The following is a 17,801-nucleotide window of genomic DNA, read 5'->3' on the forward strand; positions in this document are numbered from 1 at the left end:
TGAGTGTGTTAATTTGCATGTATGAGTGTTAGTTTGTCTGTGCTCACAAACATTGTTGTTAAGCGACTGTGTTGTTCTCTCTCTTAATTAACAAGTGATGACAGCTAGCCAAGATTTCTTAAAGCAGGTGTGAGAATTTCCAAAGCATGATTCATGGCTTCAAATTAGCCCAGACACTTGAAAACTGTCTCCTGTCTCCTTCATTTACCTAAGTTATGAACACGCACACACACGCGCACACACACACACACACACACACACACACACACACACACACACACACACACACACACACACACACACACACACACACACACACACACACACACACACACACACACACACACACACACACACACACACACACACACACACACACACACACACAGAGTATTGAAATCAACTGAACTGTGACTGAATAGTGAATAGTTCTCTCCTTCACTGGCAGACAGCAACATGTGGCTGAATGACATCTTACATCTGCTTCGTGTTCGGCACTCAAACATTATTTGAGTGTAATGTGAACATACAGTTATGTTCTCATTACACTTAAACAGACCATGTTTTAATTAACCCACACACCTGTGTTATTGAAACCCCTTTTTCACCTTTGAACCCCCCATATGGCACTGTCGCTCATAATTTTTTTCCCTCTTTTTTGTCTCCGCCAGAGGTGGAGAGTATGTTTTCGTTCCCGTCACGCTGTGTGTCCCCCCCCTAGCCAAGCTAACATTGGTCAAGCTTCACGTGACACGTGACAATATGTTGTCACCAATGCTTTTGATTGGCTAGCGAGACGCATGACGAAATAAAATCCTATAAATAGGTGTGTCACTTCCAAAAAACATTTATGTTTTTGGAAGTGAGGTAACATTGGTCAAGCTAACATTGGTCAAGTGACACGTGACAATATGTAATATACATAGGTAAGACAGGATTAATCAGGAACAGTACTGGCGGAGACCTGTGCTCCGAGGAGCACATTTTCTACTTTTAATTCTTTTTTTTACAGGTGACACTGTCACTCTGTTCCCATAACGCTGGACTAATTTTACATCTATTTTAACTGCAGTTGCTGTTGTATGCTAAGAGCTGTGACCACAGTGCTTATGAAACCTTCTACCAAAACAATACTGTGCTGACTGTACTGTATGTGATACAGTAGTAACTTAGAAATAGCTATAGCAACAACCAGCACTTCCACTAAGCATCTGTTTAACAACGGTGATAGAAAAAGATTAGAGACAATAAACAATAAAAATTACTGAGAACGGCCACTTCAACACAATGAATAAATATAAAATATTTCACTTGTGTCTAATAAAACAAATTCAAGACTAATGGTACTGTAACACGACCTGTCCTTGATCTACCTTGTGCAGCAGTTCTTTGTTCTGGGGACACAAAGTACTGCTGGTCTACCGATTAAGCAGCAAACTAGTACCTGTTAGAATAGAAAAATAGTAGTGCTGTGTGTGCCCCAGGACCAAAGATAAACCAATTGCTGTACCTACTGTACCAGCATAAAAAAATAATTCACCAATCACTTGAAGTAGAAATGTCTCTCAAAGACTGCAGCTCAAAAGCTGAGAGAATTTCTTCCTTTCCCTCTCCTTCTGCATGCATTAATAATTAAACTGACGGCCTATTTAAGATTTAACTTAAAAGAGTTATGTGTCACCCCATAATTATTTTTGGCTGCAGGCATCGTGTTTGTGAATGATGCCATCAATACCAAATGGCACAAGAACAGAAAGTCGAATTAGCTCATCTTTCACTTCAGTCAAGACACTGAGTTCTGGAATAGTCCATCCAGCCACCCAACCTCCGGGTGTGTAACTGTCTAAAACCAAGCCATGATGATGGTGTTTTAGTGGAAAGCTATTAATTGGATATCCCCATAGCGTCATATCCAATGCCAGAAGGACAGAAATCTTTTTATAGCAAGCATGCACACATTACAGAAACAGTTGCTGTGATGTACCACTGGGCATTACAGTCATTATCACATAGCTAGTCTTTATTTGCCCTGGGTGAGGGAAGTGATAAAAGGACAGATAATGTGATAAGCCATTATTATGAGTTAACAGTTGGATCAATATCACCAAAGACTGCCTTTCAGACCTCACAATATAACATGTTGGTATGAATCTCCCATTCCTTTTATTTCAGACAGTAGTATAGTCGAGCACACCCTTGACCGGAGGAGACCATCTAGGACCCTATAGCCGCACATCTTACTTTACTGGTAAGGCATTCCTAATGGGGGGAACCTCTTTTTTTTTTTGTTGCAAAATATGTTAATTGCTTTTTTAATAAACATACAAAACACAAACATATAATCAAACAATAAATAATAAAACAATAAAACAGCTCGGACACAACATTCATAAAATAAATTGAAACGTGTATGAAGATAAAGCAAGAACATGATCAAAGGGAACACCTCCCGGCCATCGACAGCCTCCCAACAAGGAAAGGAAAGACACCGTGCACAATAAATCAAGATGTATGAAAACACCAGTCACCAGTGGCACAAGGACACTAGCCAGGACAAAATGCTGGCCTACAGGAAGGCTAGGGCTGGTATGGGGGGAACCTCTTGAGGCCCTACTCTGGCCAATATCTTGGGGAGAGAGGACATGATGTTTATCAGACAACATGGAACTCCATTACCCAAGTCCTGGAATCCCGAGCCCTATGTAAAATACAATTGGCTGTAAACACATTACTCGGCAGAAATCAAAGAAACCAGGGTTGCAAATTAGGAATCTATGCATTTATCTAGAGAATGGAACAGGTAACAGCAGATATGAAACACACGGTCATCCATTGCAGACATAGAACTGTAAAAACAATAGCCTATCTTGTTCTCTCTCACGCATAACTTATATGCTGCCATTGAAATGAACAGTGTCTATAAAATGTGATAAACAGTTGGCAGGCAGTGAAAGCCGCCCCACATGCCATCTACATATGTTTACAAAGCGAGCTGATAAGACAGACATAGGAACAGGACATACAGAAATAATGGCACTGAACAATAGCACAGTATCATGTCATGAAACAAAAAAGCAATTCCCTATGGAATATTTAATATACATGCCATCAGATATCTTTCACCCCACATTGTAAAGCGTCAATCTTGCCAGGTTTTCGCCTACAAAAAGAAAAGTGGATAAGTCACGGTGACATGTACACACATCCAGTAATCCTGGGGGCTGGTACATGCACAGTTAATAGTGGTGTGTACTGACGGGGCTATTCAGCTAGATGGTGCATGCCCCTTTTTGTGAATGTTCAATTACATTCTTATTGTGCATGTCTCAGAACCCCTTGTCTTAAGACTGCAGGCATAAACCAGTGCATTCACTCATTTACTGTAGCATGTAGGACTATATGATATTACAGAGTTGCCTGCTGTATGAATAACAAGTCCACCTCACACGGCACTGATAGCAGCTGTCTGACTAGTCATATGCATCGGTGCAAACTTTTGACACTGTGCACAGTACATTATCCATCTCTCAAAGTGTTAGTCAGCCTTCAGATAATAGCCATTGGAGTAAGGCCCACACACTAAGTAAGCCTTGCCAAGCTCTGAGGCCCATAGGGCAGGAGCCTATCTCTTGTTTCCTTAGAATGAGCAGCTAGACTGTACAAGTACACCTCCTGGACATGGACATGACGCTAGTATGTTGCAGGGACTTACCCCCAATCCAACCCTTGATGCTGAGTGCCAAGCAGGGAGACGTTGGGTCCCATTTGGGCCCCAGCCGGGGATCAAACCCCAACCTCCCAGTCTGAGGACGGACACTCTAACCACAAGGCCATTGAGCTGGTTAAGGCCCATATACAGTACTATAATGTTTAGTAATGTAAGAGGTCCTACCCAGTCAGATGGCTTTTGTACTGTATGTTTTGTCCATGTTAGGTCCATGTGGGCCTCTCCAAGCCTAAATATCATGTCCTAAATATCCTAAATAAATGTCAGTCTTCATTTCCCTTTCCCTCTGACATGTTTTCTTAACAAGTCCTTTATGGCAGTGATTCTCAACATGTGGGCCGGGACCCACTGGTGGGCCATGAGGATATTGCAAATGATTGGCAAAACATAACGATTTTAGCCATTATTATAAAACATGAATGTAAAATGTTTTGATGTTGATCCAAGCCGAAACACAATCGATTGATTGTGCTCTGAAAATACACTCGGCCCACCCATCTAACCACTTCACACAGCAGCCGTCGTGTTAAGTATGCTATTGTCTTTTTTTCTTTTCTTTTTTTTACATTTCTGTGAACTTGCGTAGGTAGGAGCAAGCAATTTCCCCCCCACACGTGAAGTAAAATTGTGAAGATGTGACATCTATCCAGAGTCACAGATTCCTCATTCTAATTGTAGATCGGTTCTTCAGCATAATTGACACAGCCATTACCCACGCCTCCACCACCACGCCGCTCTACTGCACAACAAAACATTTAACCCATTCAATCCGGGAACGCATCTGTGTCATTTCAGATTTGAGCTATATACCATTATTTTATACTTTGGCTATTCAAAAATAGCAGATCTACAAAACCACGGAAAGTTAGTAACATTTTAACTTGCTCTTTCATCATAGAAACAAGTGGGCGTATAACCAAAACGATCCATGTTCTTTGGGAGAAATTGTGTTAGTGTTCTGTGTTCTGTGGAGAAATATTGTTAGTGGGACTGAAAACATAGTCGCACCACCAGAAGTGGAAGGCTGAGGGCAGACCAAACAGAGCTTTGGTATTGGGTACCAATATTATACTGTAGCGGAATGCCTAATGCGATAGTGGGAATGTGCGTGCAAAATTTCACGGAAATTGCATGCTGTGTTCATGATTTGAGGCATTTTGTTCAAAACGGAGCACTCCTGCAAACTTTGGACGCCATTTTTAGCCAATCAAGATGGAATATGAAAAAACTGAAAGACCCGTTTTGTTTAATGACTATAGAGATACTGTGTACCGATTTGCGTGACGTTTGGACAAAATCTGTCAAACTAGTCACTACTGTAAAAAAAATTGTTTTGCGGCCTTCTGGTGGCGCTATAACAGGCCCATGTGAAAAATGTGGGCCAGAGGTTTGGCTTTGGCATCCAGGGAGTGTGTGTGCACAGTTTCGCAGCGGCCGGGCCAACAGTGCTGGAGATTAGCTGTTCACAGACAGACACACGGACGGACGGACACACGGACGGACGGACAGGGTGCAAAGCATACTCTCGCCATGCCTTTCGGCCTGGCGGAGACAAAAAGACAAATGAAAGAAAAAATAAAACAATACAGGGAAAATGTAGCAATAGCTTACATGAGGGCAGAATACATGAAGTACAGTATGGACATCACGCTAAGTATGTTGAAGTGACTTACTGTACTGTCACTTACTGTACCTACCATAAACTCCAGTACTTACTGCACATTTAAGTTACCCTACAGTAGCTGTGCTGTGCTTCTCATACACTGAGGTGGCGGTGCCCGTGATCGAACACAGAGACCAAAGACCAAATTAAACTATTAATTCAGTCATTCAAAGTTGTATTTAGCAAACTGACAGCCGTGACAGAATGTGCACCTTCCATGCAACTGGAAATCTACTTGTTAACCCAACCACACTTTGTGGCATAATGAATGCTTTCCAAAGAAAGCTTAATGAGCTTGCGGAGGCGGAAATGAGTCTGTGAACGGCCGCTCACAGTGTGTGTGTGTGTGTGTGTGTGTGTGTGTGTGTGTGTGTGTGTGTGTGTGTGTGTGTGTGTGTGTGTGTGTGTGTGTGTGTGTGTGTGTGTGTGTGTGTGTGTGTGTGTGTGTGTGTATGTGTGACTCTATGCATGACACACAGTCCTACCCTTCTCATCAACTTCCCACACATGTAGGGACAAATGTGCAGTGGTGTCAGCCTGTTAATTACAGTTATCTACAACCTTGGCCCTGGTGCCTATTATCATCACCACAGAGTGGGCGCTGCTCATCAGGACCGCTTCATCAGCCAGTCAGCCAATCACCATGCATCACATCTGTAATGAGCCAAGCAGTCACCCCTCCGCCATCCATCTGTGTCAGTGCAATCAGCATTCCGTTTACTATTATTAGTACCAGACAGGTGCCCGTTGGGTACCACCTATACTCTTGCAAGTTGCAAGTTGGGAACGATGCAAATAGGGAATGCATGCCCCAACCTGTTATGCAATACCTGTTATACCCGTTGTCAGAGTACCCGTTGTAACCGCATTTCTGTCTGTGTCCCTTTTGAGCCCATATATGGAGATCCCTGATGTTATCAGTATATGGGCATATCGGGGCGATCGGTAAACGTCTGTGGAGAATGTGTGGAGAATGTCTTAAGAGTGCAAACTGACTATGGAAAGTGACTGACTAAGTAATCAAATGGCAGGTGTGGGAAATTAGCTAAATCAAACTTAGGCTGGGGTTGCCATGGCATTCAATTGTCTCATTTGGGCAATGGCCAGAGCCTTTTCTGACAGGTCTGGACAACCGCCTATCCGACCTACTCAGGGACTGCACTCCCTCGGGTCGTCTACGACGCCTGTGCCGAATTTGAAGTCGTTTGGTCGAACGGTTCTCAAAATACGTGGAAAACAAACATATAATACGTATGCACTGTGAAGTGTGGCTCTTTTATAGTGATTGGAGGCTCTGACCAGCTGCCTCCAATCCCTGATTGCCACCACTCTCCAACCAGGACCAAGACAAGCACACTGAAAGACATTAGCAAGATTAGCAAGGCACACACAAACCCTGACAGAGGCCATAGGGCCGTCACTGTGTGTGTGTGTGTGTGTGTGTGTGTGTGTGTGTGTGTGTGTGTGTGTGTGTGTGTGTGTGTGTGTGTGTGTGTGTGTGTGTGTGTGTGTGTGTGTGTGTGTGTGTGTGTGTGCGTGCGTGCGTGCCTTAGTTGTCCTTGTCAGCGATGGTATACCATTTTCATTGCCTCCCAAATGACGACGAGGTTATGTTAGGTGATGGCTGACTGAAGTAGTAAAACTAATTAGACTCTGAGCTGGGTGCAACAACACACCTGTTGTACATCTTCCGCACATGTCGCACATTTTCCACTTTACATGTTTCTTACCCCTTTCTGCACATCGTATCCAAAAGGTAAAGCATTTCCGCCACTCTCTCAGATGTTTTAAGTTTTAATATAATACATAATATTTTGCATTAGAAGATGCAATTCAACATTTGACCAGTAGGGGAATCAGTAATGTTATCTCTACGGGCGCAACTCTTGCGCAATGTCTTAAAAACATGTAACCGGATGAAAACCGAGGCAAATTAAATACTTTCTTCAACTCGTTGGATAGCTTTTATGGTGCGCTAGAACTTAAAAGATCTGCGAGAGTGGCGGAAATGCTTTACTTTTTGGATACGATGTGCAGAAAGGGGTAAGAAACATGTAAAGTGGAAAATGTGCGACAATGTACCGCAACCGGCAGAAACAAACGAGGAACCTCATCTCGGAGCTATATAGCGGAGGGAGAGGTTCCGTAGGGGCTATTGTACATCAAGCTATAATCGATCCATTATTCCGACAACTCGACAGAACGGAAAATGTCCCATTAGACCGACGGTCCGTTGTTCCGAAAACAAAACCCCATTTTGGTTTATTGATTGCCCGTCAGGCTATATTTAGTGTACTCACTGCACCTGTGAGGTTGTCATTTCTAGCCTACTTAACCAGAAATATCAACTTTCTTTTATACCACTCCACTCAAGTCAGAGGGCCTAATGCAGGGATGTAAAAATGCAATGTTATGGTCGATTACTTTTTAAGTGTGTGCGTGCTCCCAACTCACAACACATGAGTAAAATTCTAGGCTACTAATATCTATTCTATATATATAGAAAGCTTACTACTGTATATAATTTATTAGCATTTCATGAGTTTGTGTATCAAGGAGCTTTCCACCCAAGCAGACACCTTGTTTTGCTCTCTCTCTGCTAAACTGCTTCATTGTTGATTATTAGGTTAAGTAGTGAGCTGTATAATTGCTTATAAAAGTCACACAGTGTAACCTACAGTAATTACAGTGTACAGACAAGGTCATGCCATTTCCTGTCATAAAGATCAACTGCAAGTGACTCATTAGACAGACACATCTACATGTACTGTACACATGCTCGTATGCACACACAGACACCCGCACGCCCGCACGCACACACGCACGCACGCACGCACGCACGCACACACGCACACACAATATGAAAGACCATTTCACATGTATACTGTACACACCCAGTCTATTTTCTAGATTGACTCTGTACTACAGTATCTAATTTGTAATGTAAGCTACATTATACACATTCGGTAGTATTCTTACACACTAAGTTTTAGCATGTTTCTAACTTCAAGAGCTTATAATATCTTCAACTTCTTTGCCATGAGACTCAGTGCGAGTGACTAGTTTGAAATTGCCTGCTGAGAGCTGTCATCAGGGGAGCAATGTGGTTTTAGCATATAATATATGCAGTTCATAATTGAGATTGAAATTAAAATCAGCATGGACCAAAGACTTGCTGAGGGATGCCGCTGAGAACTGTGTTTCTTCATTTAGAAAAAACGTTGTATGCTTACTATACATGTACAACATCCCTGCACATAGAACTGTTAGTTTCAGAGTTTACTCTAATGATGAAGGCCTATATGGACCTAAACGTTGATGAAAAATGATTGTCTTGACTGCAAGAGCAATCTTTTCAGCTTTTAAAATATGAAGCTCGTCTCCGCTCCTGAAAGATAAATATTGGATGTGCTCTACTGCTCCTTACCCATTAATATTTCAACCAAACGTAATGAAGAAGAGAGGATTTGAGAACCAGAAATACTGAAGCAAACAGTTCCATTGCACCATACTGTGTATTTATGGAAGTCTTGAGTTAAATAATAAACAATCACGTCATCAATCAGTCCAAAATTCGGAATAAAGTAAACAATGCTCCTCAAGTAAGACCTCTACAGGTTAGGACAGGGCAGGGTTTTTAAGACTTTATTATTGTTTTAACCAAATTTCATTTCCCATAGCGCCCATTTTTTATCCCCTGGTAGCCACAGAAGGTTATTCACACTCACACTGCCCCATGTCAGGCCATATTGTCACGGTCAGAAAACTTGTGTGTCCAAAATGGAAAATCTGAAAACCTGTGTTCCAATGGATCAATTGTAGCTATTATTTTGTTACAAGCTCTTGTTACTATACTTTTAACTGGTTATACATTGATAAAACTCACAGACAGGCTTTTAACCTGTCATATTTTGGGCATGTTATTATAGGCAAAGGGTTCTGATAATAGTGAAAATAGCAGATCTAAGCTCACAATGCGTCACATCGCAATGCATTGTGAGTTTGTAGATGGGTAGTTATTTCCGCCACTTTTGTTTGATTCTGTCATACAACGAAGTATAAAATCACTCAGTCATAGGATTTATGAAAACACATAAAAAGATGATATATGGAGATACAAGGTTTCTGCCTGACAACAATGATATTCTTCACATGCACAAGAAAAGTTACTGTGCTCGAATTCCAAAACCAATTGCACAAGACCAGGAGATGCAGATATGCGTTGTAAAGGATGTGGGGAACTTAATAAAACTACTACTCCCAGGGCCTATGTTAATATTCATTGAAACGTATTCAAATTTGTTGTGAATGTTGCCTCAGGGAAGTACAAAACACTGAAACTTATTACGTGCTCTAAGGATCGTAATGAAAGAAACATAATAAAATGGAAGGGATTTTGTAGAACTGTAGCAGGTTTGAAACATTAAAACATTTCTGTGAGTATTTCAGTAAGCTCTTATACTGCAGTTTACATGGTCCCAGCATAGAAATTAAATGAAATATATTTTAAGAAATCGTACCTTTTTTTTTGTAGTCAAAAATGTATTATACATATTTATTTGAAATAGTGGCAGGGCCAAACCATTTCCGTACTTTTGGAATGTAATATTTTGGAGAGTGGTTTATTTTTATTCTTGGGATTCCTAGTAAGTAAGTAGTTGCGCAATTATCATAATTAGTTTAGCCAAAACAGGAAATGGCTATATCTTTGCTAATAGTTGACTTAGATAGGGGATTTTTTTAGATAGGGGATTCCCTTTTACGCAACTAAGGAAGATGAGTCTATGTTAACTAGCGGTGTCATGGCCCTGCTGAAAAAAACAGCACAAACCAACTTATGATGGTTGCTGGTCTAAGCTGTTTTTTCCAGCAGGGGATACAGTATATCATCCCACGATATAGAGTATAAAAAAAGCATACAAATTTTAACCCCAATTTACAAGAACAGAATCGGTTTAGTCGAGGCAACTTTCCATTTCCATGCATGACTTATACATTGACTATAATATTGCACATGCTACAAGTGGATTTTTCATGTGGGCCCTTATGAAGTTTGTACAATTGGCCAAATCAATGTTATTCTACAGTCTGGTGGGTTAGAGAGTGATAGAACTCCCATATCTCAAATTAAATACATTATATGATGTTACATCTGTTTACTTCTTTCTGATAATACCATTCATTCAAATCCAGCTTCCTACTTCCTTAACTTGTACCTGTGCCTGAACAATGTGGCATGGCTGAGAGATGATGTAACATGTAGAACAAACACGGTGGCAGAAACTAATTAAATTTCCACTATTATAGCAGTTATTCTGTCCCACGTGCAAATTACGGGGAGTGTTCAAATAATGTGTTTCCAATAGACAGTAAATTCTGCCAGTCTGTCAGAAGATCGAACCTACAGGATGACTGTCGTGATACTCCTGGTTTCCAGCATTGACTGAGGTGAGCTTGCCATTTTCATTATTAGTCTGAATAATGTTTTCCTTTTCTCTCATGCAAACCTTGACCTTTAAGTTAACCGGGCAAATGGGTTTGTCATTATTTCATTTGAATTAATTTCATTTATTATGTGTAGGCCTATGTGGATCTTTTTTGAGAACGATATAGGTTACTAAAACCATGAAAAATACAATCCTGCAAAACTAAAACATCCTTTGCCCTTAATCACTGATCTTCTATGTCATGTTCTCTGTACAGTGCAGCGTTCCATGAACGTTTTGGCAGTGTCCTGTATAAACCACCATGTCAATCAGCCACCTGCTGCTCTCCGTCTACATAGTCACCTTCCTAATGGGGATTCCCGGCAACATCCTGGCGTTTCACACTTTCTACCACAAGGTGCGCCGCAAGCCTACCCCCATAGACGTTCTCCTTCTCAACCTCACCATCTCAGATCTCATCTTCCTGGCTTTCTTGCCATTCAAGATGAAAGAGGCTGCGGACGACATGACCTGGAGCCTACCCTACTTCATGTGTCCCATCATCAGCTACCTGTTCTATCTCACCATTTACACCAGCACCCTGTTCCTGACGGCTGTGAGCGTGGAGCGCTACCTGGGCGTGGCTTTCCCCCTCAGGTACTCCGTGGCTCGCAGGCCACGCTACGCAGTGATGGCCAGCATCTTCTTATGGGTGGTGTCTTCTCTGAATCCCATTATCATCTACATCATTGAATGCTTAGGGTGGTTTCAAGGCACTGGCGATGGTGGTGACGGCAATGGCAATACCACTCCCATCCCTCTTCCCACTCAACCAGTAACATGCTACTTAAACTTCAATGCAGACCAGCTCAGAATCCTGCTCCCTATCCGTCTGGGAGTCTTTGTGGCTCTCTTCTGCTTGCCTTTCCTCATCTGTTGCTTCTGCTATGTCAAAGTCATCCTCATTCTGTCCAGACTGCCCAACGTCAGTCGGCGGCGGCGGCTGCACGCCATGGGCCTGGCCCTGGGCACCCTATTGGTGTTTGCGGTCTGCTTCGGCCCGTACAACGTGTCTCATGTTGTGGGTTTTGTCCGTCAGGATGGGAGAAGTTTGAGGGAGGTGGCATTGCTTGCCAGTGCCTTCAACGCCTGTCTGGACCCCATTATATTCTACTTTTCCTCAGCAGCCGTCAGGAGCTCGCTCAATAACTGCTTCAAGAGATGGCTTAAAAGCAACAGAACCTAATTGTAACAATACATGAGCTGAGGTGTACCGTGTAGCAGGTTCCATATGCTCATGTTGTTTTTTTTATTTTAGTTGTCTTGTACGTTGGGTATTGTATATATTAGTGTCTCCGCCAGGCCAAAAGGCATGGTGAGAGTGTGTTTTGCACCCTGTCCGTCCGTCCGTCCGTCCGTGTGTGTCCGTGTCCGTCCGTCTGTGACCAGCTAATCTCCAGCACCGTTGGCTTGATCGCAGCGAATCTGTGCACACATGCTCCCTGGATGCCAATTCAGAGATTCTGCCCCAATCTTTTCCCATGGGCTTCTTATAGCGCCACCAGCAGGCCGCTTTTTTCAAAACACATTTTCTGACAGTACTCCTACAGATTTTGTCCAAACGTCACGGAAATCGGTACACAGCATCTCTATAGTCATTAAACAAAACGGGTCTTTCAGATTTTTCATATTCCATCCTGATTGGCTAAGAATGGCTTCCAAAGTTTGCAGGAGTGCTCCGTTTTGTATAAAATGCCTCAAATCATGAACACAGCGTGCAATTTCCGTGAATTTTTGCACACACATTCTCTCTAGGCCGGGGAAGAAATGCCAATTGCATTTTTTTAATCACCCTCATGGTGGCGCTATAACAGGCCCATTCGTGTTTTTACCTATAGCACTTTGTATGTGCACTCCCTAAAGGCCAAGGAAAAAGCTTTGCCCTACATTTTTCACATCTGCCTTTTATAGCGCCACCAGGAGGCCGACTTATGTAAAACACATTTTTCGAGATTGTATCCAAATTTCACACAAATCGGTACACATTGGCCCTCATTTATCAACGCAGCGTATAAACCGCCGTATATTTTTCCATATATTCGGCGTACACCAATGTCGAAGTCACATTTATCAACGCATCCTACACAGCTGATCCGAGCTTACACTTGGTCCCAGCGTTGATAAATGTCACGCCTGAAACGAGCGTCATTTAAATAACACGCCCCATAAATATTCTCAAAACGCCCCGATTTTACGACATGAAGACGAACCAGAATACGATCAAAGACATGAAAAGCCAATAAGAAACAGCCCCCCCCCCCCCCCCCCCCCGCTGGCCTCGCCGCACACGCACACGCACACGCCTCTCTCGCTCGCTCTCTCTCTCTCTCTCTCACACACACACACACACACACACACACACACGCCCGTAGCGTATTGTCACGTAGGCTTGTAGCCTACATGAATGACATATTATGATACCAATCACATCGGCATGAATGGAATACTTTTGTAGATTAATGTATTTAACCCATACCGAGCAGTGCGCGTTCGAGTTACACTAAAATAAAGCCCTCATGTAGGCTATTCCCATTTCCCAGTGAGACTCGGACCGTCGGACGGGCGAGTCCCGTCCCGCTCCGCATTAATGAGAGATAGCCTGGAGAGAACATTAATGAATGAAGGCTGGTGTGTGTTGGACCATGGGTTAAATGTCTGATCTCCCGGTGGCCATGAAAATATAACAGCAGCGCCGCCTGTTAGACCGGTGCTCGCGCAGAAGAGTGCTCTCGCAGAAAGCGCCCGTATATTTTGAAAATAGCAGATCTACAAGCTCACAACGCGTTGCTGGCTTGTGAGCTTGTAGATCTGCTATTTTCAATACAGACAGATCTACAATCTTATCTGAATGACTGTTAAAGCAGTTTGTTTAAATTACTTTATAAAATGTTATATTTTCACAGGGATTATTTATTAGTGTAGATATACAGATTTATGAGTGGATTAGGTGTCCAATGCCTCTCAGACAGTCAAACAATGCTGCTCCGCAGGTCTAGGATGGAATAAACGGGTGCAGCCAACGTCAACAACTGGTCCCGACCAGACGTGAGATCTCAGCGTACCGTAGGATAAAGCCCACGTCAGGATATATTGATAAATGCCGAAAATTGCGGTGATCTCGCCGTACGCCCATTATTTGGTCTACACCGCGTTGATAAATGAGGGCCGTTGTCTCTATAGTCATGTGATCAAAACGGATCTGTCCGATCTGTCCTATTTTTCACATTCCAGCCTGATTGGCGAACATTGCTGGTCCACACTAACCTACCTGACCTGGCGGAGACCTGTGCTCTGAGGCGGAGACAATAACAATCCCCAACAGTCTCTACAAGTTGACACAAACTCGATGAATTCACCAAGGGGCGAAACGAACTATACAATACATACTTCGTATACCTATTCCATTCCATTTGGAATTGCTATGCATTTTGTGTGTGTGTGTGTGTGTGTCTGTCTGTCTGTCTGAGCTCATCAATCTCTGTAGTGGGTTGACCAATTCATCGCAAATTGCACATGGGCATTGACCATTGGAATATTAAAGTTATAAAGGACTTGTACATGTAGCCTGTAGACCTGGTACACCAATATGCATGGTCAATGAAACTTTAATTACAAAATAGTCTCATCAGTTGTGTTGGCAACAGCCCACAGCTGCACTCAGCGTGCAACAGTGACATAACTAGAAAAAGTGCTCCTCGGAGCACAGGTCTCCGCCAGGTCAGGTAGGTTATCGTGGCCTCCTGGTGGCACTATAACAGGCCCATGTAAAAAAAATGGGGCCAGAGGTTCTGAATTGGCATCCAGGGAGTGTGTGTGCACAGTTTTGCTGCAATCAAGCCAATGGTGCCAGAGATTAGCTGGTCACAGACGGACGGACAGACAGACAGACGGACGGACGGACGGACGGACGGACGGACGGAGTGCAAAACATACTCTCTCGCCATGACTTTCGGCCTGGCGGAGACAATAACGAATCGGGGGATGAGGATTTTTATAAATTTACATGGCCATTCTCATTCATTTTTCTCCTCAGTGGGTTGTTATGATGATCTGAAATGGATTGAGGCTTTCCTTTCCCCAAATGTAAGCTGTTAATTAAAGCAATAAGCCACACAAGGCCATGGTTTACAGTTAAGGGGGTATTAGGCTCATCCCTTAGCTGTTCTAAAATCCACAGGTAATCAAATTAACATGAAATGCAACTTGAAAATCATATAAATATCCCAATTAAAACAGTTATCATCAGTGTGACACACACTGATGAAGGCCGTTGTGGCTATAACAATGACATAAATGGACGATTAAACAGAATCTTGTTTGAGTGCGACCCTCCTTGCTTTTATTAGTTTTGTTGAGTTTAATTAGGACAATGCTAATTGTCCAAACAATGCTTGTCTTATTGCCAACATCAGTTCCCATGAGTAGAATAACACAGGTGAAATCTCCCAGACTCACCTAAACTCCATTGCTCACATCTCCATTCTGTACACATCTCTACACGCCTATTACTAAAACTTTTTTTCTATTCCCCAAACATTAGGAATGTTTTTATATTCTAGCCATTCAGCTGATCTTATCCAGACATTCATAACGAGCTGACGCATTGGGGCTTAGCATTCTGCTCGAGGATTCTTTCTTTAGGGATTGAACCTGTAATCTTTTTGAAAGTCTGTAGACGTGCCAGGTGCTCCAGCGTGCCACCACACTTACTGTAGGTTCCTATAGTGTCTCTCTGTAAAAGCCTCTCCCGCTCTCCTCCTATAGCATGAGATCAGTTCATGCGTGTGTACTAATTGTTTGAGAGGTGGAATCCATAATCGGCCCCCTACCATGACTAAATACTGTGTCTGGCTAAAGCATGTACAATATTTCCACTTTAAATTACGTTCATGTGTTTTGTTCTATTGTGCTGCGGTGTTGCATCCAGAGCATACCATTATTATTATTAATAAGATAACAACAACAACAATAAGAAGAATAAAAAGAATAAGAATTAACTGTATTTCATACTGAGAATATCATTCTAGCTAATTTACAAGCACCCCTAAGAGGACAAACAATATCAAGAGGCTACTGTATCCTAAAAAGAGTTACATTTAAAAAAGGAACATTTGATGAATAATTCTGAGCAGCTACTTTAGAACAGCTTACAATTACATCATCAAGACAATTAATATTATTAGCTGGAATCATCTGTGTGTATGTGTGCGTGTGTTACTTTATATTGATGCTGGCAGTGTGTTCTGACTAGCTGTTGCTCAAGCCAGCAATGTTTTACTTGTTGTTGTTTTCTCATAACATAATCAGTGCACAGGCTGCCTCTCTGTGAGCTGATGATCCAACCTGATGAAGCTGCGAGAGAAGCGCCTTGAGCTCTGTTTTCCACATGAAGGAAAGAGATAAGCATCCCAGTGTGATTATTGCCCAGTAATTTCCTTGTGTGAAACATTGTAAATTCTGTCCTACTATCTCCAGCGCTATGCTCAACTGAGTCGACTCAGCTTAACTGTTCACTCTGAAGAAAACTTTGTATTCATTTGTGGTGAATTTGAGGCAATGGAGACCTTTTTATGTGGAAATCTTCACGTTTAAGATTATATAAAATTGTTACCTTTTGATTAAAAACTAGATGACCTGCCCTCTACCTGGCATGCTAACAACAAAGTGAAAAGAGAATACAGAAAATACTAAACCTGCCCTGTATCAATAGCAAATTGCACTTACAGTATAAGTGTTAAGTAGCAATCTTTACAAAATTACGCAAAGCCAAAAGGCGCGAATTAAGGCAACACTGAATACTCTGCTTCGGTGGGCGCGCTGTCACTACACTACACACAGATAGTTACACACAAAGTCTGACAGCCGCCGTGAATGGAAGTTCCAGGTTGGTTTTAAAAGGATGGAGGGAGTGGCGTGCTGATGGAGGATAATGAATGGATGAGGAGTGGAAGGAACCAATGGCGGGGCTTGGCAAGGATAGCACCGAACCAATCCTACGGACGGCCCCGCACAGAGGCTCTGCATAAACGGACACAAAAGATGTGCAAGCGCACAGTCTAAATCGTGCAATCCTCAAAACCTGCGGAAGAAAACCTCCTGCCTAACACATATCCAGTGTTAAACATTTACGGTTGGTTTGTCACATTCTCAAAGCCAAGTCCATGTGTGAAACTCATCCTTGGCAGTACCAGCATTTCTGATTTGTGGATTCATTATTTGTCGGCTGATCCAGGGTCACTAAATGCGTGTGGCCAGCTGACAGATGGAGCTCCCTGGATCAAACTAATAACTTTGGGATGGCTTCAAGAGCTTCTTCAGCTCCATATAGGGAGCATGTTAAGCACGTCCTCATGGAGAACTGAAGCTGGCCCTTGGCAGGCCTCATCAGGGCAGCTGAAAGCTGATTATCATATGGAGAGACAGCACACAGCTGGTCAAGGGTTTTGAGGATTGCAATTGTAAACTTAACACAACCATGATTGGATGTTGTGGTTTACAGCAAGGGTTCACAAACTTTTCAGGCCGCCCCCCAAATAATGATATTTGAACTGGGGACCCACCACCCTGACAAGCACTTGGAATTGTAGGCATTACATAGTTTTACTCGGTTCCACAGATAAATATTGTGAAAATAGCCAAACTATAAGCTCGTAGATCGGCTATTTTCACAATGTTTGCCTCTTTCTTACGAAATATTTTACAATTTGGCCAATTTGATATTAAAAGTGTCTTAAAAGTCAATGGGCCTGATTCACTAAGCTGGTCGTAAATAACGTATAAATAAAGTGACTAAAGGAGGGTGTATTTTTTCTAAGCAAAAACGGAGGTGCAGTTCACAAACGGGTGTTCAAATCCCTCAAATGTGCAGATCACAGGTGTATGTCATGATGAATCCGGACAGCTGCCATCTGGTCATAAAAACTCA

The 17,801-nt window shown here is 42.5% G+C and overlaps 1 protein-coding gene across 1 annotated transcript; it reads left to right on the forward strand.

Annotated features, from left to right (window-relative positions):
• Positions 1 to 11,138: 11,138 nt before the first annotated feature.
• On the forward strand, positions 11,139 to 12,062 carry LOC311054221 (free fatty acid receptor 3-like; the record flags this gene model as incomplete). Its single annotated transcript, XM_084070099.1, has 1 exon — positions 11,139 to 12,062. One exon carries the CDS (start codon positions 11,139 to 11,141, stop codon positions 12,060 to 12,062), a length of 924 nt encoding a protein of 307 aa, XP_083926225.1.
• Positions 12,063 to 17,801: the final 5,739 nt, after the last annotated feature.

This window comes from Gymnoscopelus microlampas (assembly GCF_963454915.1).
Source record: "Gymnoscopelus microlampas genome assembly, chromosome: 10".
NCBI classification, from domain to species: domain Eukaryota; kingdom Metazoa; phylum Chordata; class Actinopteri; order Myctophiformes; family Myctophidae; genus Gymnoscopelus; species Gymnoscopelus microlampas.